This window comes from Sturnira hondurensis, unplaced genomic scaffold (genome assembly GCF_014824575.4).
Source record: "Sturnira hondurensis isolate 20B ecotype Veracruz unplaced genomic scaffold, ASM1482457v3 Scaffold0011378, whole genome shotgun sequence".
In the NCBI taxonomy this organism is placed as follows: domain Eukaryota; kingdom Metazoa; phylum Chordata; class Mammalia; order Chiroptera; family Phyllostomidae; genus Sturnira; species Sturnira hondurensis.
This window is the reverse complement of record NW_028084009.1, coordinates 4,957,792-4,985,329: the sequence shown is the minus strand read 5'-3', so window position 1 is coordinate 4,985,329 and position 27,538 is coordinate 4,957,792. Positions and strand designations below refer to the sequence as shown.

The following is a 27,538-nucleotide window of genomic DNA, read 5'->3' as shown; positions in this document are numbered from 1 at the left end:
TTTGTATTATTATCTATTTTATAAATTGAGAAAATGAGGCCCAGACAAGGTAATTGAATAATTCATGGCCACACAGCTAGCGAATGGGTGAAGAGAATGCATATTAGTCTTCACAGCTGCGACTGCTCCGCAAACTAATTCCGAAGTCTCCTTTCTGTAGGCACACTCCTTGATTTGTGACTCTGAAGCTCCTCTTGTGGAGGAGAGCCTGTTTTCACTCTGAGTCAGGGTTTGCTGTGTGACGGGTTTTGTCTAATAGAATGGGATGATGTGACTATGGGCAGAAGGACGGGTGGCCCCCTTTGCCACCATTCTTTGTGACCCACCCCAGAAATGTCTGGTCCCACCCCAGCTGCTTTGGGTTTTGGGAGTCTGAGTACCTCCTTGAATTTTCCATCCCGCACTTTATTTGCCCCCTTCTGGCCTCAGCCCTCGTCCCCATTATTACTCAGCTCATATTTTTACTGTTAACCAATTTGCAGTCTGTTTTCCAATTCTAAACTTCCCAATCAGTCTCAGTGAGGGAGCAGAATGCAGCAGCTAGCAGGGGTCAGACACCTGGGGTCCGGTCTCAGCTTTCCAAGACTCTCTGATCTTGGACTTGATACTTAGCCCTCTGGACCCTGGTTCATTTTCTGTGAAATTACAGTCATTATCATCCGAATCTCATGGGTTTGCTAAGGAGGGTTCAATGAGGTCATACACGTACCAGGCGTATCTCGGAGCCAGGTGCAGTTAGTGCTCAGACACTGTTAGGTGTCTTTTTTTTTTTATTGTTACTGCTACAGCAATCACTGCAGCAACCACTAGTGAACTGCCTTTACTTCTTAGGGCTCCAGGGAGGGTCTGATGGGATTCTGCTAGCCTGGGACTCTGGGTGCTTGAGAAGTGGTCGTTATTAAATTAAACTAGACGCCAGTGGGAAGGGCAGCACATTAAGCTGACTGGCCATGTTATCTACTTTGCGGAGTTGTGGAGGGCAAGGATGTCGACACAGATGGGTGGTGTCTCAGCTTCTCCTCCTCCGTCGTCATCGCTGTCACGATGGTTGCTGCTCTTTGACACATTCACAGTGTGTTAAGCCCTTCACACCTCTAACTTCATTCAATCTCACGCCAGTTCTGGAGGTAAGTGCTGTGATTACCCCCATTTTACAGATGAGGAAGCCAAGGTCCAGTTTAAAACACGAAGGCTCTTCCTGCAGTGTCTGTGCCTTCAACCTCTACACTCTGCTGCCTTTTCTGTCACCGTTAGCAGCTCATCACCACGGATTGCTCACTACGTGCTGGCCTGAGATGAAGAGGCAGGGAGGGCCTTCGCATGGTCCAGGCAGTGTGGGGAGAGGTTGGTCCAGAGGGTGGCTTAGGATGTATCCAAATTCCGACTCTTAACAATAGTCAGGGAAGCGAGTACTATACGCAAGACCCTTTCCAAGTTTAAATTCACCACAAGCATTTCAATCTCAGGGCAAACCCTCCATCAATCTACTTTTTATGCAGTGTAATCGGCAGCGTGGCTGAGCAATCCTCTGTGCTCCTTCAGCGTGGTTTACTCTTCTCTGAAAGAACAGCGTGTGCTGAGACAGCCACGGAAGTTATTACCAAAAGTAATAAGAAGTAAAAGATAATTATAAATTGATATTAAATCTCTCTGATCCATATTTTATTAGTTGCTAGGTGGCATAAATCAGAGGTGGAGTGAATACCAGCAATGTCGCTCGTATTTTGAGGCTCCAGATTTAACTTTCAGTCTGAAAGCCTTTCCAATTCTGGCCAAATATAAGTGGCCGCCCCAATGAATTGTTTTGGTCGTCACCTGTGGCTTGGGCGCTGTGCGTCTCAGTGAAGGGGCGGAGCCGTGCTCTGTTCCAGGTTCATAGCATGTTTGGTCTTTGGACTATCAACCAGTCTCCTTTCCCGAAATGATTTAGGGGAAGTCAGTGTGTGTCTCAGGTAACACCTAGAACTTTCTACCGCCACATTTCTGTAATTCTCTATTTAGGGGTGAAATCTACACACTTCTTAAGCTTGAAGGGACCCAAAGACTTTAGAGATGAATAAATCGAGCCTTAGAAATGTGCAGTGACTTTCTGAAGTCATACAGTCCCTGCATCTTTTGTAGTCATTGATTCATTCACTCATTGACAAACATCATTGTTCATTGCCTTTCAGGAACTTGTCCTGGGCCTTAAGGATGAGTGTGGAACAAAATGGACCCGACCCTTGTCTTCATGGCAATTGCCGACTGGTGGGGAAGATTGGAAATAAATAATCATGCTAATAACATGTAAGGTTTCTGCGATAAATCCAGTGATTAAAAAGTCCAGAGTTAACACAGATCTTCCTAGAAGCAGAGGGTGAGGAAAGGCATTTGAACTGATTTCTCAAGCTGCATTGTCCAGTATGGTAGCTCCTAGCCACGTGTGGCTATTTAAATCTCCATTCATTCACGTGAGTTTAAGTTTCAAATTCAGTTCCCTGGTTGCCTTAGCCACATTTCAAAACGTCAACAGCTGCCTGTGGCTACCGGCTGCCACATTGGAGAGCGCAGATCTGGAATCTTCTTATTCCCACGGAAAGTTCTGTTGGGCGGCGGTGCTTTCACCGAGGGACGAGGGAGATGGTCCTTCTAGGGTTGGAGGCGATTTCCCGGGCAGTTCCTCTGGTGAGAAAAGGGGCGTGGTCCCCTTGAGGCCCCTCGGGAGAGCTGTGGTTCCTCCGCAGAGGATGGAGAGGTGGGCGAGAGAAGGTGCAGAGAAGGCGCAGAGCCTGCCGAGGGGCGGAGCCCTGGCGCTTCTCTGGCAGCGGGAGCTGCAGTGCTGTGCTGCGCCCAGAGGTGCATGGAGGCTGCTTCCCGCCTTTGGAGAAGGAGAGGGGAAGGGATCAGGGAAACCAGGGAATGAAGTCGGGGGCAGCACCGCTCCTCGGAGCCAGCACTGCCATCCGGGACTCGGGTACCTGCAGGAACACTGTGGGCAACTCGGAATATTCTGTGCCTGGATTCAGTGTGTAATCGCCTGTGACAAAGCTCTTCACCTGCTAAGGGACCAAGTGTGCTGCCCATTTTCCTGTATTGTCCCTGACCTGGCGCTGAAGTTGTGCCCTGTGAGCTTTCTGCTATGACCTTGACTGCCTTTGCCAAGGTCAAATCTACTTTCTAACCCAGGCAGGATTCTTCTGGAGGTCTTGGATAACGTCTGCCTTGAGGTGGTTCCTGGTATTCCTTGTTCTCTCTCAGCTCCCAGGTCCCTCTGCAGAGATGACCTCTCCCCCTGGCTTAGCCCCCTGCCCACCTTCTCCGCCTTCATCCTGAGGGTGGGGAACCAGGCAGTCCTCAGGCTGGGACTTAATAGACTTTGGGTGTATCTACTGGCAATGGGAAGAGGGGTACACTCTCCTCAGAGGAACGATGTGGTCAAACGTGAATTTTTAAAATCCTCTGGCATCAGTGGGGAGAGTGAAATGGGCTCCCCTGGATTCGGGGTGACCTGGCGAAGGCCCATCAGTACCCAGGTGGGTGCTGCTGGTGGCTCAACCTGAGTGATGGCCATGGGTGAACATAGAGAAGTGGAGGCCCACCTTCCAGAAGAAGGTCTAGGGGACCATTAAAGACGTCCCGCCCCCACTTCTAGGCGGGCTGAATGGCCCCCGTTTCTGCCGACTTATCCTCATGGAATTGCATATGTGCTGTGGAGTTACGATAATGAGGCCTCATTTATTCCTGAGAAAGCTCCGGTGTCAGAACTTTCTGACTGAAGGAGGAATAACGGAGGCTGCAAGCGCTGGGGAGGAGGGGGAGTTCAGGGTGGTGAAGCCAGGACGGAAAACCCAGGGAAGGGAAGCTTCCCCTTTTCCCTTCCGTGTTTCATCTCTCACACAGGACCCCTCACCCCGAGGCCAGCACGGAGTGACTTCTGTAGATCCTCGTGACGAAGGCGATGTCAACCATCTCTCTTTGGAATAGCCTACCTCACGTCAGTCCGAGGTTGGGGGGTGGGGGGGGTGTGTGTGTGTGCTAGCTCCCACATACAGATTCAACAGTTTGTATGGGACTTGAGAATAACTCCTGTGCGTTTATGTTTTTCTGTTTGACATGACAGTGTTTCCATAGCAATGTGAACTTGAGTTTTCAAGAGTCTATTTTGATGGGGCTTTGGCAAACCATGTGAAATCACTAATTGTGCCTGAGTGTGGCTTCTTTGGCACTGCCTTGTTATGAAGAAGGCGCGGGAGGGAAGACTGCCGGGGGGGGGGGGCGTTGGATGGCACTGCAGAGCCACAGGTACATCTGTGACGGAAACCACGTCTCCCCTGCCCTTCGGGGCTGTGACTCGGCTCCCTCTTTGTGCTGCCCGTGCCGGCCCGGAGCAACGGGAAGGGCAGGCAGCAAGGGTTTGCTTCTTGGCTCAAAGATGTGGGGCCAAAGGTTCTTGCTGGGCCTGTTCTTGATTACATTTCATCACGTTAGTTGCATTCGTTAAGGGCATTTTTTCCCCCAGCTCACCTGAGCTGAAGTCCTCACCGAGTTGCCCCCAAGAGGTCACTGGGTACCCACACAGCCCTTTCTTGTCATGACGTCCAGTCGGATTGGCTTCTTTGTTAATACTTTCTTGTAAACTTAATTAAGGCATCTTCTCGGTGAGAGCTGAGAATACTGAAAAATCAGCAGGCAAACGTTCATTTCACGTTGCGTATCAAAACGCGGAAAATTCATTTGCCCCTGTGTCCTTTTACTGTTTTCTACCGAAAGCAAAACACAACCGTGTTCCTCCCGAGACTTTGGTTGCCAGGGGCTGATAGCCAACTCCATTCTCTTTGCATGTAAAAAAGATGCACAGGCCTTTTGGAGCGAGTGGCATCATCTGTGGCCTGTCACCAGCCGCCCAAGGCCCAGCACTTCTGTCCATGGTGGTCAGGTATCCGAGTTAACAAGGACAATACTCTGCCGTCAAGTGCTGAATGGAATCTCTCCTCGCAGAGAGAAGAGACAAAGAAACATCAGCTTCAGTGCTGGGGCTGGTCCCCACGGCTGTCGGGTCCTCCCAACAGCCTACTCAGGGCCGTTGGCTCGCATGCACCCACCTTGTGCTGCAGGAGGACCCTGTCCTCTCCCCACTGGGGACAGAACTAGCAGTGGGGTGGGCCGCTGCTGTGGGACACACACGCTGAAGCAGAACAAAGGAGCAGACGCTGGGTTTGCAGTGGGAAGATAGTCCCCCACGAGGCGAAAAGTCTGCGACAGGCCGTGGAGACTTTATCTGGGAAGGAAGTGCTCCAGCCCCAAGACCATCCCTAAGTGGCCTCGAGGGGGTCGAAAGATTGGGTTTCCCAATGGGCTCCATTCTGGCCAAGGCCTGATATGGAGGGGGCTTCGTGTATGAGCGAGCAGATGCAGGAAGAACATTTTAATCTCCATCTCTCTGTTTCTTGTCCAAGTTTCCGCATCCTGGCATCGTTCTCTAACACTGCTTCCCAAGAAAACTTTCGTCCGCTGGCCTCGATTCCTACCCATGCAGGTGCCCTGAAGGCAAAGGCAGGGCTCTTTTTCTTTTGCTCCCGAATATCATACCCTCATGGGCCAACTCCGATTGCTTTTGCTTGGATCAGTCATTGTGGCCAAGGGCATGAAACAGTACAGTTGGCCAGCCCTGACCAGTGTGTGGCTCAGTTGGTTGGAGTGTTGTCCCGTGAACCAGAAGGTCATTGGTTTGATTCCTAATCAGGGCACATGCCTAGGTTGCGGGTTCGTCCCCCAGTCAGGGTGCACATGAGAGGCAACCGACCGATGTTTCTCTCCCTCTCTTTCTGCTTTCTTTGCCCCCTCTCTAAAACCAACTGAACATGTCACCAGTGATGATTATAAAACCCCCAAACCATTGTGATTGGTGAGGCCAGGGGAGCAGGCCCATTCTTGGGAACAGGAGGAGTGCGCTCTGATCAGCACTCCCTGTCAGTCATGGCACCGAAGGGGAAGGAGAGCAGCCCTCCCATGGCCAGGTGTGTGCCTGCGCAGGAAAACGGGGTGCCCACCATGCTAAGCAACCTCCATTCAATCCAGGGGCACCTCTTTCCTCTCCCAAATCCAAAGATAGCCACACCAGGTAGAATGTTAAAATCACTAAGGAAGCTTTAACATAAAGGTCTCCAGGACCTGATCCCTAGAGTTTTTGATTCAGTGGGTCTGGGTGTGCCCACGGAATCTGTAGCATTTTTAATGGCTTTGGTTATCCCGATAAAGTTATTCTGGGAAACATGGGTGAGTACAATTGTGGTTGGATGGCAGGATGTGGAATCTTTAAAGAAATATTAAATTGAGCTCGTATACTTTTACGATGTGACATTTAGTTGCACTTAAATTCTTCGGAAATCGTAGCCTATTTTTGGTAGCTATTGCCTGGTTCTTCCTATGCTGACGGAGAGGCAGGGGGGGAATCGGGCTGGAGGATGAAAACTGTGAGGAAAGGCCGTGGAAGTGGAAGGCAGAGGGAAGTGGTGAAGGCGCACCGTAGTTTTGGCCACCAGCATCTGAACCCCTTTTCATTTGGGGCAACTTATGCAGCGTATGAGTCTTGGTGAGCATAATAATTACCTCTTACTTTAGAATCGGGAAACACCAGGAACATACCTGTTCAGCCTCCCTTGCAGCTATGGCTTAGATGTAGGTCCCACTAGTGGGATGGGCCATCTTAAGACTTCGGCTTGGGAGGTTGTGATGCCAAATGGCTTGGCTTGTGGCTAAGATGAGAGCAAGACACCCTGGTTGCAGCAGGAACATCAGGAGATGGTTGGGATGCTTCTCGGAGACAAAGGGCGGTGCCTGAGGCTGCAGATTTTTATCTGGCCGGGTGGGTGTGATCAGGACTGCATGGCATTTGTGGTAGTTTGGAATTAGCATGCGTAATTTTCCATTCAGACCATCCTAGTCCCCAACAATTTTCTATTTAAATCTGAGTGAGCTTGAGTTCCTGTAAAATGGAGAGCTCAATTGGGATGCAGGGCCGTTCCTACAAAGAACTCTTTCTGTGACAGGTATTCCGATACACTTCTTTAAAGTAAAAAGCAAAAAAAAAAAAAAGGATACCAACAGGTGGTTCTGGAGCTCTGTGTAACCCATGGCCACGTTTTGGCCAGCCCAAACGTTTTTGAATTAGTTGCTGATGTCTAAAAGTGCTGGTTTCACCTAAAACATCTGAATTGATCTATTGGAAAATCAAGAACCTGGCAGTACTAGGTTCACATTGTCCAGGGCCTACTAGCAGCTGCCTGCTGGAGGGGAGGCACGGGGCTCCGCTGTTCCAGTCTTGTTCTGCTCATGTTACCCCTTTATGGTCCCTGGTTGGCTTCAGTTTCCATCTGCAAGCAGCCAATGCTGACTCTGACTAATTTCAGTAGAAAAGGAATTTGTTAAAGAATATTCAGCAGTTCACAGAATATCTTAGAGGACTGGAGAACTGGGTTAGCGGTGACACAGGCAAGAATGACAGCCTGGCTCAGTCGGTGCTACAGAATCAGGACAACCGACATGGCTCTGGCTCCTGCGCACATACCCGACACCTCCCTGATGGGAGGTGCTGGTTACTGCCCCAGAACTGCTGCACCTGTTGCCACTTTTCCAAAAATGGTTCTGCAAGGTCACTGCTCCCTCTCCTGTGCAACAGCTAGCTCAATAACATCTGCCGTGGGGAAGTCTATTTGCAGAGTTTGGTTTACATGCCCATACCCTAGCTGCAAGGGAAGCTGGAAAATGAGTATCTGGTATTTTTCACCTGTCATGGTAGGAGGTAGGCTCTGCTTCATAATGAAGAAGAGTGTTCGGACCTAGGAATGGGTTCTGATATTTAGCAACCAGAAAGAACAGCAGGCATCCACTGCAGCCCCCAAAGCACTTGAGTCTGCTACCCTTGCCTAAGACACACTAAGGCCTAAGTAAATATTGGTTAAATGGAGTATAAGACTAGGAAATTTTGGAAAAAATTTTACAGAGAGGGTTAGGAAGGAAGAAAAGCAGAGGATGCATGGAAGGCAAAAGTGTCAGAGAGTGAGACACAGCTACTCAGGGGAAAAATTCAAAGTCTCTCATGCCTTAAAAAACTTTACTTTAAAGCACAGCCCATCTATTTCCCCATTCATTTTGCTTTTCTTATCTGCTTTGCTTTATACAGACGCTACATAAGCCCTGTGAAATTCTTTCTTTTTTTTTTTTGTGGTCAGGAAAATACTGGACCTAGCCCAGAAGTTGTTCAGCTCACTCAATCACCAAACACCAGCTGCCTAAGTGATGAGTTGGTCTATCCAGGAGGTAGTTATTTAGCCAACAGACAGATGGCCAAGAAAGTCAAGTTAGTTGGTGTATTGTCATGCGGGAGGCTCACCGCCAGCTGCAATAGCCAGAAGCCCATAGACTCAGAAGCCACAGTCCATCACTTTGGATTTGTTCCTAGAATCCTACAGGTACCCAGTTGGTAGATAAAGGGCAGAATTTGCTTCATGAGCCCACAACCTAGGGGGAGAGAGGCATTCTCCTGACCCCAGTGGTAGGTAAGAAAATGGCTGAGCTGGTGGCGTGGCCAAAAGCGAGACACTTGGAACCCAGCGTGAAGAATGTGAAAACAAGAAACAGCTGTGAAAACGGGTGTCTGGGGAAAGGAAGGGCCACTTACGGTGCTTTTTCTAGGAATGTATTAAATTCCAAGTACAGAAGGCTGGCTTATTACACATCATAAATAATTAGTGAGAATTAGAGAACACGTAAGTTAATTTTTGAATCTATCTAGTGTTATAATTGGAAATACACTCAGAGGGGGTAGCCGAAGTTAGAATCTATGCCACACTTCATTCATTGCTTCAGCAGACATCTAACAGGCCTGTTCCATGTGCCAGGAACTATTCTGGGAAGTCAACTATGTGGAGCACAGACCAGCCCACCCTGTCTCACGGAACTCACAGTGTAGCATGGACGACGCTCCTCACCAAATAACAAGGCCAATGGATGTCGGCCTTCAGTGCTGGTAGGCAGCTAACGAAAGGCCCATGAAGTTGTGAAAACATCATAAGATGACCCAATCACTGATTTAATTATATATGTGATACACTTAGTATGTATTTATATATATACACATATATGCAGGGGTGGGCAAAAGTAAGTTTACAGTTCATATGCAAGATGTTATAATAATTAATAAGTAACAATATAAGAATAAACTGGGTTTCCCATACTCATGGCTCTAAACACTACTTTTGTCCACCCCTGAACATATGTGCATATACGCATACTCACATCTTATATACATATTAAAATACACACATTCCAATATCTATGCAAATGTACACACATTTTCATATGTATACATGTGTGTATATGTGTGTGTGTATGCACATCCATAAACCTTGGCTTTTATTAAAAATTCTGTGATTTAAAGCCTGTCTCTTTCCTCTGCCAGAAGTTCCGTTCTCACTTACCATCTGCTGATATTAACAATTCCAGGACAACAGTTAGTTTCTCCTCCAAATTTGGTGTCACCAACCCACAGAAAACAGTTCCGAGCATGCCAGGAGCACCTCACCCTTTGTTCCAGCCTCTCTCCTGTGGTCTCGGGAAAAGGCCTTTGGACATGAAGATGTGTCCCCCAGCAAATCCAGTCACGTTACTTGGTGGCCGTGCTCTTTGGCAGTGGCCTCTTAGACCCTCTGCCTCCTCACCTGGGAAATGGGAGCAGTACGCTTTACCTCCTGGAGGAGGGGCGGTGATGAAATGGGAGATGTCATCAGCCATCAAGGTTTCCCAAAACACAAGGAAAAGCCCCAGTGAAGCTGGACTGTTCCGAGGGTTAGGGTCTAACCTTGGTGCGCAAGGGAAGAATTGCTCTGAGTCAGGCTCACCCTGGACAATCTCCTCGAATTTTCACCATGGCGTCCAACATACCTGCTCTCAGGGAGCCACCATGGCCAGGGTCTCCTTCTGAGTGGGAACACCCTGCTGTTTCTCCAGCTGAGCACCAGATCAAGTGGTTGGCTTGCACTTAGTGGCCATGTTGTAGGAAAACACTTCTCTTTAAACACTAGAGTCACACGCACCGATGCCAGGTGATGCCTCAGAGAGGCAGCGCCTGCATGTCCACGCGTGCTGTCTCTCGCACGCCCTGGGGGAGCCTGCGGCGTGACATGCTCAGTAGACTTACCTTTTGCATCAAAGCTGTTCCTCTCTCTTCCTCCCCAAATGCACACAGTTAAACTCAGAGGAAGTTAAACATCTCTAGACCCTTCAGTTGCCAAAGAGATTATTGGATGGTTACCAGCTCCTTACAGTGCGTCTGTCTGCTCCAAGCAGCGTTTAACACCTGCAATGCTTTCCTCTTATCCTGCCTCTTGGATTCCTGTGCGGCTCTCGGATTCTTGTTTTTTTTCCTCTGTTGTTTTTTTTCTGACCAACCATTCTTGACTTTGTGTCTAATTTTTCACTTTGGAGGATCCATCTATTTCTGCTAGCTGCTTCTTTCAGATACTCTGAGTGATGAGACCCAGTGATTAAGACAGCGGGGAAGAAAGAAAGAAAAAAGAAAATTAAACCCTTGGTCTATTGCTTGCGGGGAGCTCGCCAGCCTGCCTGGTGCCGTAGCCTCGTTGAAGAGCTTTCACCTCCTGGAATTATTGCAGATTCACTCTGTCCAGCCTCATCACTCTAGGACTCCTCCAGGGGCCATGGCTTTGTCCTGCAAAATTGGCTCTGATGAAGGTCACTGCACTGGGCGTCTGAACCTTGGTTCTTTCTCACCCTGGAGCACGCTATGTCCTCCCTCATTACACGGCCTGTGATGTCATAGTCATGGCCAGTGCTTGCCAGAGCTCAAGGTCCTGTGGGCCCTTTAGTCCTTAAAGATTCCATCAGTTACCTTTAATCAAGTACCTCCTGTGTGCCTGATTCTGTGCTTAGTGCACTGCGAATGTTTCCCCAGTCAAACCCCACAATGAGCTATGGACTGGGTATTATTTTAGGATTTCAGTTTCCCTGGCTGAAGGAAGGTTTGTAACTTTCCCCGTGGTCATAAAGTGGGAGATGAAGCTCACTCTGAATACCCTGTTTTTAACCACAGGGCCAATCGGTCTGATCGCAGATAGACCTGGGGTGGGCATACCTGGCCAGTAGCATCTCCAAAGAACTGCTTCAGATTCACCCGGGTGTTAGTTAGTAAACAGGTTCCAAGTTCATGGGCAGAACCATCACCTCAGAGTCTGCACCAATGCTAATCTTCCCAGCAGATGCATACAAGTAGGAGCCATTGGTTGGGATGCTATGCACACCCTCCCTATGTCCCCAATAGAAGTGAACGGTGGCGGGCACTCACCTGCCCCTGACACCGAGCTCAGGTCCCTGGGTGCTGACGGGGGTCGTAAAGAGCCACGCGGGATCTACAACGTAATCAGAAATTTTGATATTACTCATGAGCGGCACCAGTTTTGCAATGTAATTTTTCCCCTCTCAAATGTACTGTGAGACTTTATATGCCCAGGCCTCTTCCTAGACTTGGACTGAATGAGTTTTTCGAGTTGGATCAATATAACAAAAGAAAGAAAATTGCAGTTCAGCCAGTGCCACTTATGAGAAAGAATGTTAGTTCCTTTCCTCTCCAAACTTTAATTAAGCTTAAATTATGAAAAAAGAAGTTCAACGCAGTAGATTCCCACCGAATGGTTTACCCAGCACCTCTTTCCTTTAAAAAATGTTTAACTGTGAATTCCGATGTAATTGCCGTGACCATTCAAATAGTAAACATCTGAAGTCAAATCAATAGGATTTCCTTTCCTTCTATTCCATTCTTCTAACACTGACACTTTGCTGTCTAGCTTTTCATGTTTTTCCTCTGCTTATTTGACATACTCATACCTGTTCAGACTTACGGACTGTTCACGTGGAATTGCATGGTACAAATTAATCCGCATCACCCCCTCTCTCACTTCGGTTCATATTGCTTGCACCAGTTTTCCAGCGATTGCCCTCTTCCCGTGACCTGCTCCTGCAACCTACCTGGCTGCTGGGAATCGGCTGTATGTGCATTGTAATTTTGCTTCTCTGGCTGACGGGTGGGCACCATAACCCAGGTGGGGCAATGAGTATCCTCTCTAGGGTTCTGGGATGTCCTTTGGGTAGGTGAGTAAACTTTGGGAGGGTGGGTTGCTCTTGTCTCTCTCATAGACCTCAGAGAAAGTTAGATTGCAGTTACAAAAACAACAGTGCTGGTGTCCCAACGAGAGAGAGAAAGGCAGAGGTAAGAGGTGGAGCTGGAGCTAGAAAGATGGATAGACGAGAGGCAATATTTGAGGGTCTCCCCAAGACTCCGTTCCACTCCCAAGGCACAGTCCTGCTCTTAGGATGCCAGGGAGTCCCTCTGTGCCTTGCTGGTCTTCCATTCTTAGTAACTAAGGGTGGATGCAAAGTTTTAAGCCTACAGTTTTTTTGGACAGAATTTTACTTTTCCTACCATACTTACAATGAGTCAATGGTATATTATTTCCCCTATGAGGGAATAAGGACAAAGGTGTTACTTTACTTAGTAAACTGTGTGTGTGTGTGTGTGTGTGTGTGTAGCTATTCTCCGCTAAATTCTGTCCTCCCTAAAAGTTGATGACCCATAGAGAACGCAACAACTAAATCAACAATTTCAGAAAACTGTGTTCTATGTGCTGCCTGGGACAAGCACAGGTGTTTTGGGAAGGCCCAAAAGAGGCACTGCAATATGTCTGTAGCCCTGACCCCTAAGTCCAGCTGCCCCCATCACCTTAGACATGGCCCTCGTTGCACATGCAGGAGACTGTGCCTATGCAAACTGTCTCACACAATTTCTGAGTTATAAAATCAACCAAGTGATTTTTCAAATCCACTGATATCATCTTCCCGAGACACAAGTGGGCCATCCACCGTCTCCAGAGGGAGCCTGGGGGTTGCTCAGCCCTGCGTGGAAACTTCTGGACTCACGTTGGCTGTGCCCAGAGCCGTTTTCCTCCCCAAGCTTCTGATCCTCCCTCCAAGAACAGCGTTCACGGAGGTGGATGACTTCAGTCTAGACAGCAGGAGTGACTAAGTGACCCAGCGGGCCTTGGGGTGGCTACGATGGGAGTCTCGCTGCCCTGTCTCCAGTTCCCACACTGCTGACTGGGGGTGGGGGTCTTGCTGCCACACAGTGCTCCACGCAGGATACCTGGTATCCCCGTCTTTGCCTTCTTAGAGACATGTTCTTTAGAAATGGGAAATCACTCATGGATCTTTACTGTCTTGGGCTTGCTTGGAACGCGGCTTCTCTGAGGGGTTCTCAAACGAGCGGCCATGGAATTGAATGACCACAGGAGCATCGCTTTCCCATGCAAGGCCAGTTCTTGTGGGAAGGAAGCTGCCTGGAGAAGAAAAGGGCGTAGAGAGGGCCCGTGGGGGTGGGTGGAAAGGTGGATTCGGCAGGACCCCACTGTTCTGTAGTCAACAGCACAGTCCCTCCAGCCTGCAACCAAATGGCCCAGGTCTCGGTGACTAAAGACCTGTCCCGTAGAAGAAGAGCTTATCTCAACAGGAGAAAAAGAGGAACCCAATGACATTTAGCCCCCGGCCTCAAAAGACATCAAATGAGAGGAAATGGTCTCTGTGATCCAGGCAGGCCACGAAAAAGCCCGAAGAGAGTTACAAAGTGGGACGAGGGGTCAGGCAAAAGGCTGCGCTAGCCTCACAATGAGGCATCCGCACTTGAGGGGAGGTGGTGGCCACAGAAGGTACCAGGTCACCCCTCTGTGGCTGCAGCTTAGATTAGGGATGCTCAGCATGGACACAACGAGCGTGGCCTGAACACCTGCCAGTTAGAACTGGTCCTGGCCCCCTGGCAGCAGAGTCCAGGGGGCTTCTATGGCTCCAGGTGCCAACTCTTCAGCTGCAAGATTGTGGAGTGGTGAGGCCCCTGGGGAAACACCAACTGGTAGGAGCATTTCCTATGTTAACAGTTGGAACTGCAGTGTGGTGCCCACCGCCCAATGGCCAGCCCTCCTGCAGGACCTTGTTGTGAGGCAGGAGACTGGGGATGTAGGTGTGGCTTCTCGCAGGAGTGGGGAGCCTGCATTCCCGCTGCTGAGCTGTCCACGGCTGGCACTGTTCAACCAACAGCTGTTTAACGAATGATTAGTGCATTTCTAGGAGCTCCAAATGGTTGATAGGGACGTTGTTTTGATTAAAGACCACTGCCGGCCTGCCCTCCGGCAGCTGGGCGTGTAGAAGGAATTCTGGAAGAGCGACAGGACCCCAAAGCATGACAGAACTGGAGGGCTGTGGGACCTGAGTGGAGTCTCGCCCTCAGCAAGGGCAAGTGACTTGGCCAAGTTCACACAGCTGGTCACAGACAGAGAAAAGCCCTTCCTTCCCAGTGGTGGCTGCGCACGAGGAAGATAAATCTTGCCAGTCAGAGTCCATGATGGCAGTGGGGTGGCCCATGGTGGGTGGGGTGGGGGCGTCGTGGAAAGGGTGGGGTGGCGAGGTAGGCACCTCAAGAGAGGAGGAAGCGCTGTGTTCTCAAGAGTGGGGCTGGCTGGTTTTTTTTAGGGGCACAGGTCTCGGAGGACCTATTCTTGCTGAGGTAACTCCGGCTTTCATTCTTTTCCTGGCCTTGCCCGCGGTGGGTTCCCGGTGTAAGCGGGAAGGTGTGCTCCAGAGACTGCCCAGACTGAAGTTCCCAGGGCGGAAAGCACCCAGCACCCATCCCAGCGGACCTGGAGGGCTTGGGTCCGCCCAGGCTTCCCAGAGCTTCCCAGGCCCCAGGGCTCTCTGTGGGGCAGGTGCTGGGTCAGCCACGGTCGGGACTCCCGCGGGGCCCCAGGTCCGTGGCAGAGTGCCCGGCAGGGGCCGCCGCCTGGCTTCCCATCCAGCTCCGCAGCCGTGGTTGGCAGCGTCACGCTCTGCTCAGAGGGTGTTTGGCGCGGGAGCCCCGCGCCAGGGAGGGGCGAGGAGAGCTGCAGCCCCCTCTGCCCGCCCAGACCTAGGAGGGGAGGGGTGAGCAGGCGCCGAGCTGGGGCAAAGCGCAGGGCTGTGGGCGCCTCTTCTTGCGCATTCGCTCTCCGCGCCGCGCGCGCTCCCTGTGGCTGAGTGGCCTCGGACCTGGACCTCGGCAGCCAGAAGCCGCGCACACCCGCTTGCTTACCGGTGCGTTAAGCGCCTGGCGCGAGCTGCTTAGCTTGGGTGACTGGACTCCTTCTCCCCCTTTCCCGGGAGCCCGAGGGTTGAGCTGGAAGCCCAAGCCCCGGACGCTGCGCTCCTATAAATAGCGCGCGTGTGCCCGCCTCCCGCTCTCCTGCCCGCGCACGGACTGGCAAAGTTGTGCGCAGGGACTCCGGGCGTGCGGCCCGGGCAGGAGAGCAGCTCGCCGGCTAGCCGCCCCGCGCCTTGGAACTGATCCCGCAAATTCGTGCTTTGCGTGCTGGGCGCCCAGGTAGCGGCTGTCTACCTGCCGACATCGAGCTACGCCAAGCTCTGGGGAATTTTCTGACCAAGCGAAAGTGGCAGTCGCCAGAGTCCTGGCCATGAACACAGCCTCGCGTTCTTCTCAGTCCGAGAAACACCTTCTGCCACTGTAACCCGTCCCTGCCGCAAGCCCGGCGCGAGCAGGGCCAGAGTCAGCACCGCTGGGCACCCACCGCCTCCGTGGCTTGTCTGAGCCCCTTCGTTTTTCCTGATCGGAGGTTCGCCTGGGGATGCTTGGGTTTGGGGTGAGCATTTACGGTCTTTATCCCCTTTGAGGTGTGAACGTGAAGGTCTGGAGACTTTTTAGATGTCTGGGAACAAGGGGGCGGGTAAAGGAGCCCGAGGCAGGGCCGATTCTCGGGTGGAGGAGGGCGGAGTGGGGAGTTCTGCATGAGCTCCGCGAAGGACAGAGGAAACCCAGTCCGAGAAAGAGCGCGAGGGGAGACTTTGACTTCAAACCACTGAATTGGTGAAAGAGTGAGCCCCGCCACTGCCACGGATCTAGGATCTAGCCGCTGGCACCTTCGCGAGCTCCGTCCCAGGGCAGGCAGCGACGCGGGCGAGCAGCAGCGCCAGCCGGCTGCGGCTGCCCTCGCGGCTCACCATGGGCTCCGGGCGCCGGGCGCTGTCCATGGTGCCAGCAGTGCTGCTGGCCCTCACCCTGCCCGCGCTGCCGGTCTGGGCGCAGAACGACACCGAGCCCATCGTGCTGGAGGGCAAATGTCTGGTGGTGTGCGACTCGAACCCGGCCACGGACTCCAAGGGCTCGTCTTCCTCCCCCCTGGGGATCTCGGTCCGGGCGGCCAACTCCAAGGTGGCCTTCTCCGCGGTGCGGAGCACCAACCACGAGCCTTCCGAGATGAGCAACAAGACGCGCATCATTTACTTCGATCAGGTCAGACTCCGAGGGGTGCGGGGCACGCGGGGCGGGGGCGGAAGGGGGGATTGCTGGGCAGCTCAGACCAGGGCTGCCTGCTCAGGCTGAGCTCGGCTGAGTGGAGTGTGGGGATCATTTGGGCGCTCGCCTCCCCGAATATGTATGGGACGGAAACTTCCAATGCCTTTCCCAAGGCTGCCTCCGCCCCTATTCCCTTCTGGCCTCCGGAAAAGGCTGCTGGGCGGTGGGGAAACGGCTGGGAACGCAGAGCCCGGCAGCACGAGCTCAGGACAAGTTTCACAGCAACAGGTCTGTAGGAGCTGGCTGCAGCCTGGTCCCTGCACTTTGCAATCTCCTGGCCAGAGCTTGGCCCCCTGGCTAAGACCGCTTCCTGCAGGCACGGAGGAGGCCATTCCCGGGGTACCCTCGGAATGCAGGATAAACGATTTGTTCCTCTCAGGTGGAGAAGCTTGTCTCCAAAGAGAGTCCCCGGGGTCGAAGCTCTGGGCAGAGATCTTGCAGGTGGCTGGAGAGGTGGGCAGGCTTGGATCCGGCTCACCTTCCACCTCTGGGGTCCCCGTGCAGGTTGCAGGGGAAGCCCTTCTCGGGTCCTCGCAGAAAAGTTGCAGAGGCGGCGGCGGTGGAAGGAACCGGGCGACCGCGCTGAGCTGAGCTCGCACAGGGAAGCGCTGGAGAGCCAGCCAGCTCTCCCGTCCCTTGCTCGAGTCCTTTCTGAGCACTGCGGATTCCCGGGCAGGGACAGACTTTGGGGTTGACGGTAGGGGACGGCAGAGGAACTGACGAAAGCCGTGGCTTCTGTTTGGAGACCTGGAACTCGGAGGTTGGGGTGGTGAGAAACCCCAGGATATCAGCCTCGCTTTAACGAGGCCTCGTGACTGAAAACCAGTGCTGGGGTTTGGATTTTAACTGTTAAGACCCCCCTAGAGTCATTTTAATTCCAAAGCCCCACGCGTAGTCCACACTCGTCCGCAAACCCCCTGCATAGGAGCGCAGGTGGAGAGGTGCTACCGTAGGGTGTGCCCGGGAAGGGATGAGGCGACGTGTGCATTCCTTCCTTCATGTGTCCTAAGCAGGGCACTCTCCAGCTGGCCAGAGACAGAGAACGCCTCTCCAGGGCTTGCCGTCCGGCGGCCACAATTTTTGAGGAATTACACAGCCCCTGTGGGAAGTGCAATATTTTCTCTGTTGACGGAAATCTAGGGAGGTCTGGCTTGCATTTCAGTGCGCTGATTAGATGTCAAAATACCGGGGACATCGCACTGTCCCCTGTACAGTGTGTTTTCAATGACCTTTCCGTCAGTTAGGAGAGGAGAAGGGCTTGTTCTTCTGTTCGGGAGCCAAACCTCTTGGTGACAACGTTTAGTTATAAATCTGGATGCGTCTGGACGCTCTAATCACCACGTCTAGTCAGCACCCAGCCTCATGTGCGGTCAGCACTGATCAGCCATTTCTGTTATGGCTGAGGAATTATGCTACTGTGTCTGATTCAGGAAGTCCCCCCCCTAAGTATTTCAAGTTATTTTAAATGTGCCTGGGGGAAATCTTGGTGAAGCGTCTGCTGGGGGTTCCGGCGTGCCTGGTGATCTGTGGTTGGGAGATCATGGATCATCAGATCGGATGCTGACTTGGAAGAAGGGGAGCTCTCCGAGCCAAGTCAGACACATGCATGCGTTGTATGTCAGGGTTTGAGCCCGCTGTACCTGCCTGACTACGTTCTAGAGCATCGCTCAGAGGTAACAGCGTGGCCTTTGGGAATCACGCTACAGGGTTACTGTTGGCGTGAATGGGCTGGCACTTCAGAGAGACAGCAGCAGATTGCCATTGGTAGAAGGGAAATGTACCTTTAAAGAAATAGCTGATTTGTTTTGAATGCCACTTACAGATTTATTTCCTGAAGAGAAATGGAAGAAATCCTAGTTATTTTACAACCCCCCTCTCCCCAAGACACACACAGCGCCCCTGCCTTTCACAGGGAGGGACTTACTATGTGATGTTTGCAAACTTGGCTCAAGAGGTCCCTTACGGAAATTCAAAGTTAATTTCATAACCAGGAGATCCAGCCTGAACATCTCAGAAAACAAAATTCACCGTCGCTTTCCCCGGAAACAGTACCTGACTTCACTTTTCATCTGTGACCTTTAAACTTTACATCTAAAGCAGGTGGTTGGTGAGAAGGGGACGGACGACACTGGGAGGGACAGGACAGGGCCGCCTGTGTCTGTCACAGCCAGCGCTCTACCCTTTGGCAGTTGCGGAGGCTGAGTCATTGCCAAAGCGGAAGGGAGGCCCCGGTGGCACGGGGAGGGAGATAACTGGCCGTGGCTCCTCGGACAGGCTTGGTGGAGGCTCCAAGGAGGGCCGAGCCTCCAGCTCGCTCCGTGCACCAGCTGTCCAGTGTCACGGGTGTGTCACACAGCAGAGGGGGTGCCCAGGCCTCTGTGTGGGGTGTCCAGGAACGGCTGCAGGAGCTCGCGGGCGCCGATTGGCTGTCTGGGAAACGCCACCTCTGGGCACCGGGAGGGCTGGGGGAGGGTGGGGACGTGAGTGCATGGCAGGTGCCTCGTGTCTCATAAAGCTGAGAAGTGTAAAAAGGCCCTCCCGCGTCACCTGGGTGCTTCCAGAGCCACCAGGCCTGGATGCAAATTGAGGCGCGAATACAGAGGAGCCCCTTTACCTTTCCTCTACCATTTAAAAGGCAGGAGAACCTTCCAATAGACAAATGCATTGTCCAAGTTACTGAAGAGGAGAAAGCTAGAACTCAGTGTTTTATTCTCCATGATTTCTTAAGCTGGTTGTTGATCAGGACGAAAAAAGAAAGAAACGGATACTCACAGAAGAGAATATTATAATAATTTCCTGTTATTTGTTATTTTTATTTGTAGATCCTAGTGAATGTGGGTAATTTTTTCACACTGGAGTCTGTCTTCGTAGCTCCAAGGAAAGGAATTTACAGTTTCAGTTTTCATGTCATTAAAGTCTACCAGAGCCAAACGATCCAGGTACGTGTCTTGGCCTGTCCCCTGCCTGCTCCCAGACAACTGTGTCTGTTGGTTGCGGGTCAAGTATTTGTGTATCCACCCACTGATGTACTGCCACGGTGAAAATAAACAGCCATCCACAGCGGTTTATTTTGAAAACACTTAACTCCCAGTTTTTGTCTTTATAACATCCGTTAAGGCATGTGACAAGAAGCATATAGAAAAAAATAAAACAATTGACCTCATTACCTGAAATAATAAGCAGCCATTTATAAAAACACAGCTTAGCCACAAATCTCTTTATGAGATCTTGATCTCACTTAGTGCCCGTGCAACACTGTTTCAACTTGCAAGGAGAAAACTTGCAAGACCAGCAGATCTTTGTGAGTGCCTACTAAATAGAAACACATTTGCTATCATTGTTAAAAATGAGGAGAGACGGCCAGTAAGAATACATTTATCAAGGAACAACAAACAACTCAATATATTTTTCTAACAGGCGTGTGCTATGCTTCAGCTTATCTTCGGTTAATGCTGTTGCTAGTGAAGTCTCACCAGTTGTGACTTGACAGTAAACAATACACTTTGTTTTGTACTTCCTAAGGTAATGAGCTTGACTTTACACTCAAAGGCAACAATGGGGCTCATTCCTGTAATGTTTGAATGTGTGGACACCCAGTTATACCAATACATGTCTGTGGAATGCTGGGACAGTTTTATCTTATGCTCAATATTTGTTTTGAATACTACATCCACGTGAAGGGTAGATTCACTCATCTACCACTTTTATATATTATAGCGAATGGATAAGTTGCTTGGCCTCGGATTTAATGTATTATTATTATTATTATTATTATTACTTCCTGTAAAAGGAATGAATGTCTAGGAAACAAATCTACAACCATGGAGAATCTTTCCCCAAGCCCCATGGTAGAAGTTTGCGTCAGGTTTAACACAATAAACTCAAAGGGATAAGTTTCGAATTTATTATTTGTTAATAATTTTGAGTTTATTAATTACTCTTTGCTAATTACCCGTCATTCAAATCTTCAGTAGTAGTGGTGATTATTATTTTTTTTAACACATCATTTCTTGTTGGGAAAAACAGCAAAAGAAATCACAGCACATTCAGTCCGTAATTTCAGATGATTTTTCACACTATGCCTGTCCCAGCGGCCTAGCGACCCGCAGCAAGTGGGCGGCAGTTGGCCGGATCTGGTTTACCGGGGGTCAAAGGGCACTGGGTCTCTTTTTCCTGACGCCCTGGGAAGCCACAGGCTTGCCTCATCACCAAAAGACTGCTGTCGAACATGAGAGGTAATGAAAGTAGGAAGCTTAATTCATGCGCTGATGGGTCGACAGTTTTCACATGGCTAGTTTGCTCTGCACAGATGGTAACTTTTTTTGTAGGCATGTCAGGAAATTTCTATGGAAGACACTACATTTTCTTTTTAACGCCCTCCCGCCTGCGACCCCCAGCTTAGTAGACAGACACCCTGAGTCTCACCGCTGCCGTGGTCGGATTTGAAAGAAAGGGGGTGTGTTTACCAAAGGTTGGCTGTTTTACCCGGCCTGTCCTCTTCGACGTCGTCTGTTGTTTCTGGTTGATGGTTCCCACTTTGAAGAGAGCGCAGTGATTTCTCTTTGTCTCGCAGGTTAACCTGATGCTAAACGGAAAGCCGGTGATATCTGCTTTTGCTGGGGACAAAGACGTTACCCGCGAAGCAGCCACGAACGGAGTCTTGCTCTACCTGGACAAAGAGGATAAGGTTTACCTAAAACTGGAGAAAGGTAACTTGGTCGGAGGTTGGCAGTATTCCACGTTCTCCGGCTTCCTGGTGTTTCCCCTATAGAATTCGATCTCTCCGTGGTGTTGCCCCAGGGGAGGGGCCGCCCACCCCCGAGTTGTTGGAAGACCACCTTCTCATCCTCGGATTGATGTCTTTTCTTGGTTTCTCATGGGTCAGTATGGATTCTCTTTCAGGATTCTAGGCCTGTCCGAACCAATCCAGCTTCACGGACTATTTGTGTGTGTGTGTGCGTTCTCTGTGCTGCACCAGGACTCACGGCAGACCGCGCCTGGCTGTGCGTCCCTGTAACCGTTAAACGCTGTCTGCAGGCTTATCTTGAATTTAATTTCCTGGAATGACTGGCTTTGTTGCAGATGTGGAGTTTTGTCCATTTATCTTTAAGAGACTGGCAGCTGGGTCTAAGAACGAGAAAACCCAAAGAGTTCTGACTTCAATCAACAGTTAGAGTGGTGGTGCCGAAGAACGGGGTCCTGTGCCTGTGCATCGATCACACCTGCTTCGTCCCTCCGGAATCAGTGCGTTTTGTTCGGTTTAGGTACCTGGGACTTGTTTTCTAGTGACTGGCTTTGTGTGTGTGCTCTACCAATAGAGTAACAAATGACTCCTCCACAAATTTACCCTTGCTCTCAGACCACCCACATGACTTCCCTGAAAAAAAAAGAGAATGCTTCATAGTTTTATTTTAATTATATATGTGAAAGAGTCATATTTTCCAAATTATATTTTCTAATAGGAAGAATAGATCCTAAGTCTGGCAAAGAGAAAGTCACTTGTCCAAGTCCTTCCTGCTCAGTCCCCAAACATCCGCCAAGCTGCTCTCCTCCCCAGGAAATCGGAAACTTGGTTGCTAAATTTTAATGACCGTGAATGGTATTACGCTTAATTAAAGACCTAAGGGATATTTCCCCCTTAGGCACGGCCACTTTATCAGCTGGAGGTGGGATGCCCCTTTTTTTAATGATACCTGTGTTTCAAACCTCCTGTTGTGTTCGAAGTTATCATCTGGTTTTGCCTTAACTCCTGGAATTGTATATATTTATCTGTTTAGCTGATACAAAATCCAAATGTCCCATATCTAAACTCAGTGCAATATCTTATTTTGTCTTTTGTACAGATCATATGAATTCATAAAGTTATTTATGTCTCTGTTATAGAATAAAGGTTGACCTATGTTAGTTGAATTGTTTTGTCCATTCAGTCCAGGAAACGTGTATTCTATGGGATTTATTTCCTCTCTCTCACCCATCCTTTCCCCTTCCTTCCTTCCTTTCATCCTTCCTCTCCTTTCTTCTTTCTGGGGTTTCAGAAAAGCTTTCGGCATGTTGAGGGGTTGTCCTCTGAACTGGCAGGTGAAGTCTTTATGGGGCTTAGCCAGACCCAGTCCAGTGAGCAAGCAGGGGTGAGCTTGCCAGGAGAGAGTCAGTGAGGGAGCAAGCCCTTCCTCCAGACGGGCCGATTGTTAGGCGGTTAAGCTGAAAGAAGGTGCCCTAAAGCATCCTGGGGATGCCCCATAAATGAGCCAGTGGTGATGCGACTAAGGCCCCGCGCTCTCGAACGGAAGGCCTGAGGAAAGCGGTGCCCCCTCGTCTCAACACAGAAAGACAAACGGGAGGTTGCGGGCTTCTTTTTAGGAGGAACTGTTGTTAGAAATATCTCATCTGGAGATTGGGCTCAGTTTCCTGGTCCATCGTCCACTAACGCAATTTCAGGAGGCCCCCTTTTGTAGCCAATGGCAGCAAGGAGGGTGTTGCGGGGTCTTGTGGGGGGGGGAATGTGCAAGCAGGTCCCCCAGTGTAATTGTGACCGATTAATCACCAAGTCAAAAGATGCATTTGTCACAGGGATACTCCTCCTTTCCCAGGACAAATTACGTGGTGATACTGGCAATCGGTCCTCAATGTTTTGCTTGGCAAGTCACCCCCCCCCCCACNCCCCCCCCCCCCCCCCCCCGCTGGCTCTCGGTCAGAACTCTCTCCCCGCCTTGTGGCTGTGTAGGGTGCAAAACCAATACTGTCAGGTGGCTTTTATTGGGGTGTGAGCGGCGCCTCTGGAAATGTGCCTGCCCTGATGGGGGCTACCCCGGAGTTCTCTGGGTTCAGAATTTGCCTCCACAGAGCGACTCACACTTGAAAAGCACACCACTAGTCATTGTTTTGGCAATGGCTCAAGAGTATTGGAATTACCAACAGAGGCTTGGGATGGGACTGGGAAAGGGTGGTACCGAACAAAACAGACCGGCATAGAAATGTCCTTTATAAATGTGCTTGTGGCCGTCCTTTGGGGCTTGCCCTTAATTTTGTTGATTTTTCCGAACATAACAGAACATTGGCAGAGGGCTTGACTTTAATTCCTAAGCCCGAGTATATATATTTTGGATGTGAAATCCATTTAAAACCTTCGAGATGAAATCCCTATGAAAAGGCCCAGAAGCTGTGGCTGTCAAATGTGTGTGTGTGTGTGTGGGGGGGCCTGCAACAGGGGAGGAATCCCAGGGGAGGGATGTGACAGCCGATGAATGAAGTCAGAACGAAAGCTCTAGGTACTTGTTCCAAAGTGGTTCTGGGAGGTGAGAGCCACCCAGAACATGGTGGCTGGAAAGACCAGATCAAAGAGAGGGAACTGTGGTTAGCGTGGATTCTGGAGAGACGGGGCGGGGGCAGGGGGGATTCTATGACCTTCATTTACAAGCTCTGTGACCTTGGGCAGGTTTCTTCACTTCTTGGAGCATCTGTAGGTTGTTTCTTTCGTATACAAAAAATGGTGGTGAGGAGGAAATAAGACCGGCATCATGCCTGGCACATAGTAGGGACTCATCTGAGGGCCTCCTGTTATTATCAAAGTTTAATGTGCTAACGGAGGCCGGTTGGGCAGCAGGGGGCTACGGGGACTGGCCCGAGGAAGGGACAGAGACTGAGCTTGGGTGGGGCGGGTCGCAGGCGGGAGGTGCTGGTGTCCGTGTTTCCAGAAACAGGGCCAGGTGCTCCCATGCGTTCCATGACTCGGGAAGTCCTCCTTCTCCACCAAGGAAAGTCCACCTTGGTTTTCTAAAGTTGCTGGGTTCAGGAAAATGCTAATGGAGGAGGCTATTTGCATCAGCCCCGCGTGAATTCGTCAATGCCCATGCCTTTCCTTCCTGCGCTCCCGCTCCCAACGCCCCCCTTGACCTATTGATTGCTGAATGTGAGCAGCTGTCTGCAGCAAGCGCTTCCTGGGACAGAATCCCCAGAAAACGAAACTGAGGGAAATTCAGAGCCTGCCTCAGGTCTCACTGAGTCCCCCTGTTTTTCAGGGTCCCCTGTGATCCCCAATCACACTAGAGCCTGATTATCTCATTCAAATTTAATTTCAATTCTTTCTTTCTTTTTTGATTTAGGTTGTGTTGCCCTTTCTTTTTGGTTTTTGGCCTCCAGTTTTAGTGAGTTAGTGCTTTAAATCTTGAAACAAACATCTTTAACGGATATTGATTAAATTATTCTTTGAATGTGTCACGCGCTTTGCTCGCTGCTGAGTTTTCAGAAGCTGTGACATCTGCCCTTTTCAGATCTCCCTAAATGTCACACGGCCAGCCTCTTCTCAAGGAACAACAGAGGCCTGGAAGGTGGTGCCATCTCTCCTTCTGACCAAGGGTGCTGGGCTTTATCTGTTTAAACCACCTGTCCCCACAACGATGGTAGTCTACTGGTTATAGCAAGGTCCCCAAATTGGTTGACTTAACCACCGTAATGGAGTAATGAAAAGGTGGCAGCAGGTGATGGGGTTCGCACTCAGAGCTGCGGCACTGAGGTTGGGTTCGCGTCCTGCGTGGTCTTCTTTGGCAGTGAGGGAGGTGGAATTCAAGAGGTCCATCCCCAGATAGTTCCTTCTGCTCCCTCTGAAATAGGCCTGCCTTTAATTTGGGTTTCAAATCTCTTAGAATCAAAAAGATGCCCCCCCCCCGGCCCCAACCATTCTACAGAAAATAGCTTTATAAATTTGATCCTGAAATTCTATGCCATCTTTTCAAAACAATGTGCGTAGAATTGTCTGGAAATTTGAGGAAATGCAGATAGTAATGCAACAGGTCTGGGGCGGAGCCTGAGATGCTGTGTTTATGATGAGCTCCCAGGTGATACCGGCCCGGGTACCGCACCTGGGAGAGTGAGACCTTCCGTCAGTTTCTTAAAGCCTGTCGCTCCGAGTGAGGCCTGTGGATGGTGTTGTCCACGGCACTGGGGCTCCTGAGAACTCTGGGTAGGGTTTAGACTCACCCAGACCTGCTGAGCCTGAATCTGCATTTTACCAGATCTTTCTGCCCTGCTCATGGTTCCTGGGCACAGTAGGGTTTTCGAAGCTCTGTCTTTAACCCAAACTCAACGACCTCCTGCATCAGGACTACCCACGCTGNAACAGGTCTGGGGCGGAGCCTGAGATGCTGTGTTTATGATGAGCTCCCAGGTGATACCGGCCCGGGTACCGCACCTGGGAGAGTGAGACCTTCCGTCAGTTTCTTAAAGCCTGTCGCTCCGAGTGAGGCCTGTGGATGGTGTTGTCCACGGCACTGGGGCTCCTGAGAACTCTGGGTAGGGTTTAGACTCACCCAGACCTGCTGAGCCTGAATCTGCATTTTAACCAGATCTTTCTGCCCTGCCCATGGTTCCTGGGCACAGGAACTACCCAGCTGCGGTTTAACAGAATCTCCGTGATGCTTATAACCCCAGTCTGTCTGGTGGAGGGCATTGCGTCTGCAGGGACCCAGAAGAACAGTGCACCTGTCGTCCTTCCTATTTTAACTCAGCGAGCTGACGACAGTGAGCTGATGGCTCTCACGCAGGGAAGCAGGAACAGCGTGTCTGCAGTGGGCAGAGGCTTGGGGGGACATTGCCACTTTGTGCAGAGGAAGGACTGCAGGAAAACTCACCCAGAGAAGAAAGGTGTGTGAACCCAGGATGGAAGCAAAGGTAAGGCACCCACGGTGAGCGTCTGTCTGGCGAAGGGAACCCCTAGTGACATTGCTCACCTTGTCGGCACTTGTTCTGAAATAAAGATGTGGTTACCTCTCGCTTTGGAATGAAACGGTTCTTCTCTGGGACCATGATGCTTCTGTATAAGTACACTTGGCATTTGGCTTCCAAACATGTTGCTCAACTGAGTGAAGGGTGTGTGGGTATGTGCATGAGAGAGAGAGACAGACAGACAATATATTCAGAAGGACCAATGACACCAGCAATTTCTAGGCCAGTCAGTGTGTTTAAAATCCATCTAGGGGTAGAAGGGTTTCTTACATTTTTTTCTCCAGTTGATAATATTTGCAATGAGAAAATACATTGTCACAGGTGCTGAGCTGAGGTCTTTACTTCTCATGTTAACTTGGGAATATAAGGTTTGACCCTTTGACCTTTCAGGAACTGGGACTTTTGACAAAACCTAGAAAACATTGGCTTGACGTTCCCAAGGAAGTCGAGGGACTCGCAGACACCTGCTCTGTGCTCAGAGTTCCTCCCTCCCTCCTCCCCCCTCCCTCCTTCCCTCCCTTCCTTCTTTCCTCCCTCTTTTTGGGTCCTGTTTCAGCTTTGACATCAAGGTACAGCCAATAAAAGGAAGAAAATGTAGGGAAACGATGGCAGATTGAGTGGCTGTTGCCGCATTAATTTTTTTCCCTTTAAGGCAAGAGAAAACACATGCAGTTGTTTTCTTTCAAAGCTCCAGGGAGAAGGGGGTGGAAAAGCCAGAGCGGGCCTGGGCCTCTGTCCCAGTGGGAGCCTGGGGAAGCCACGGGGCCACTGAGGCTGCAGATCAGTCCGTTGGAAACCAGTCTTGGTGGCCGTGGAAGTGACCAATGATGAGGGACAAGGCTGCGTCGTCCTGGTCAGGGCGCCAGCACACAGGAGGGAGGGCTGTCACCATTGGCCAAAGAGTTTAAGAGACGTGTCTACACTGGACACTCAGGTCAGAAAACATGTCCAGGCCCAAGTCGGACAACAAAGCCTCTGTCTTGCCCTTTGTCACCCGCTGTTTTGACTGGACAGTTATCCTGTTTGACTGACGGCAGTGGCCAGTTTGCGTGACTCAGCTCTCTGGAGGCAGTCAGGGCACTTCCATCTTGGTCTGTGTTTCTAGAGGGTCCTGCTCCCTTTGTACGTTGCATGGGCTCTTTTCTTACGCGCCCTAACTTAGCTATTTGGGAACCCCCCAACAGTGACAAGGGGTTCTAGTAAAAGAGCTGGGCTTCTGTGTGGAGTCGCAGCATTTTAACACCGCAGTGACCCAGAGGAAAAAGACAACGGAGCAACGACGAGCCTGAGGAGTCATGTATGAGGATAAAAACATTCAACAAGAAACTGAGACGGAAATGAATGCTAAAATGTTCGTGTCTGACATGCCAATTAAAC

At 50.6% G+C, this 27,538-nt stretch overlaps 1 protein-coding gene across 1 annotated transcript; it reads left to right on the top strand.

Moving 5' to 3' along the window:
- The first annotated feature begins 15,143 nt into the window (after window positions 1-15,143).
- On the top strand, window positions 15,144-21,823 carry CBLN4 (cerebellin 4 precursor). Its single transcript, XM_037059840.1, has 3 exons — window positions 15,144-16,378; window positions 19,264-19,380; window positions 21,015-21,823. The coding sequence occupies exons 1-3, from the start codon at window positions 16,088-16,090 to the stop codon at window positions 21,210-21,212; spliced, it is 606 nt and encodes a 201-aa protein (XP_036915735.1). The 5' UTR covers window positions 15,144-16,087; the 3' UTR covers window positions 21,213-21,823.
- The last annotated feature ends 5,715 nt before the right edge of the window (window positions 21,824-27,538 follow it).

What these genes read in the sequence shown, in the direction of transcription:
- CBLN4 (XM_037059840.1), top strand. Translation starts at nt 16,088, where the DNA reads ATGGGCTCCGGGCGCCGGGCGCTGTCCATGGTGCCAGCAGTGCTGCTG. An exon ending in GCATCATTTACTTCGATCAG is followed by an intron (nt 16,379 to 19,263) that starts GTCAGACTCCGA and finishes TTTTATTTGTAG; the next exon opens with ATCCTAGTGAATGTGGGTAA. An exon ending in ACCAGAGCCAAACGATCCAG is followed by an intron (nt 19,381 to 21,014) that starts GTACGTGTCTTG and finishes TTTGTCTCGCAG; the next exon opens with GTTAACCTGATGCTAAACGG.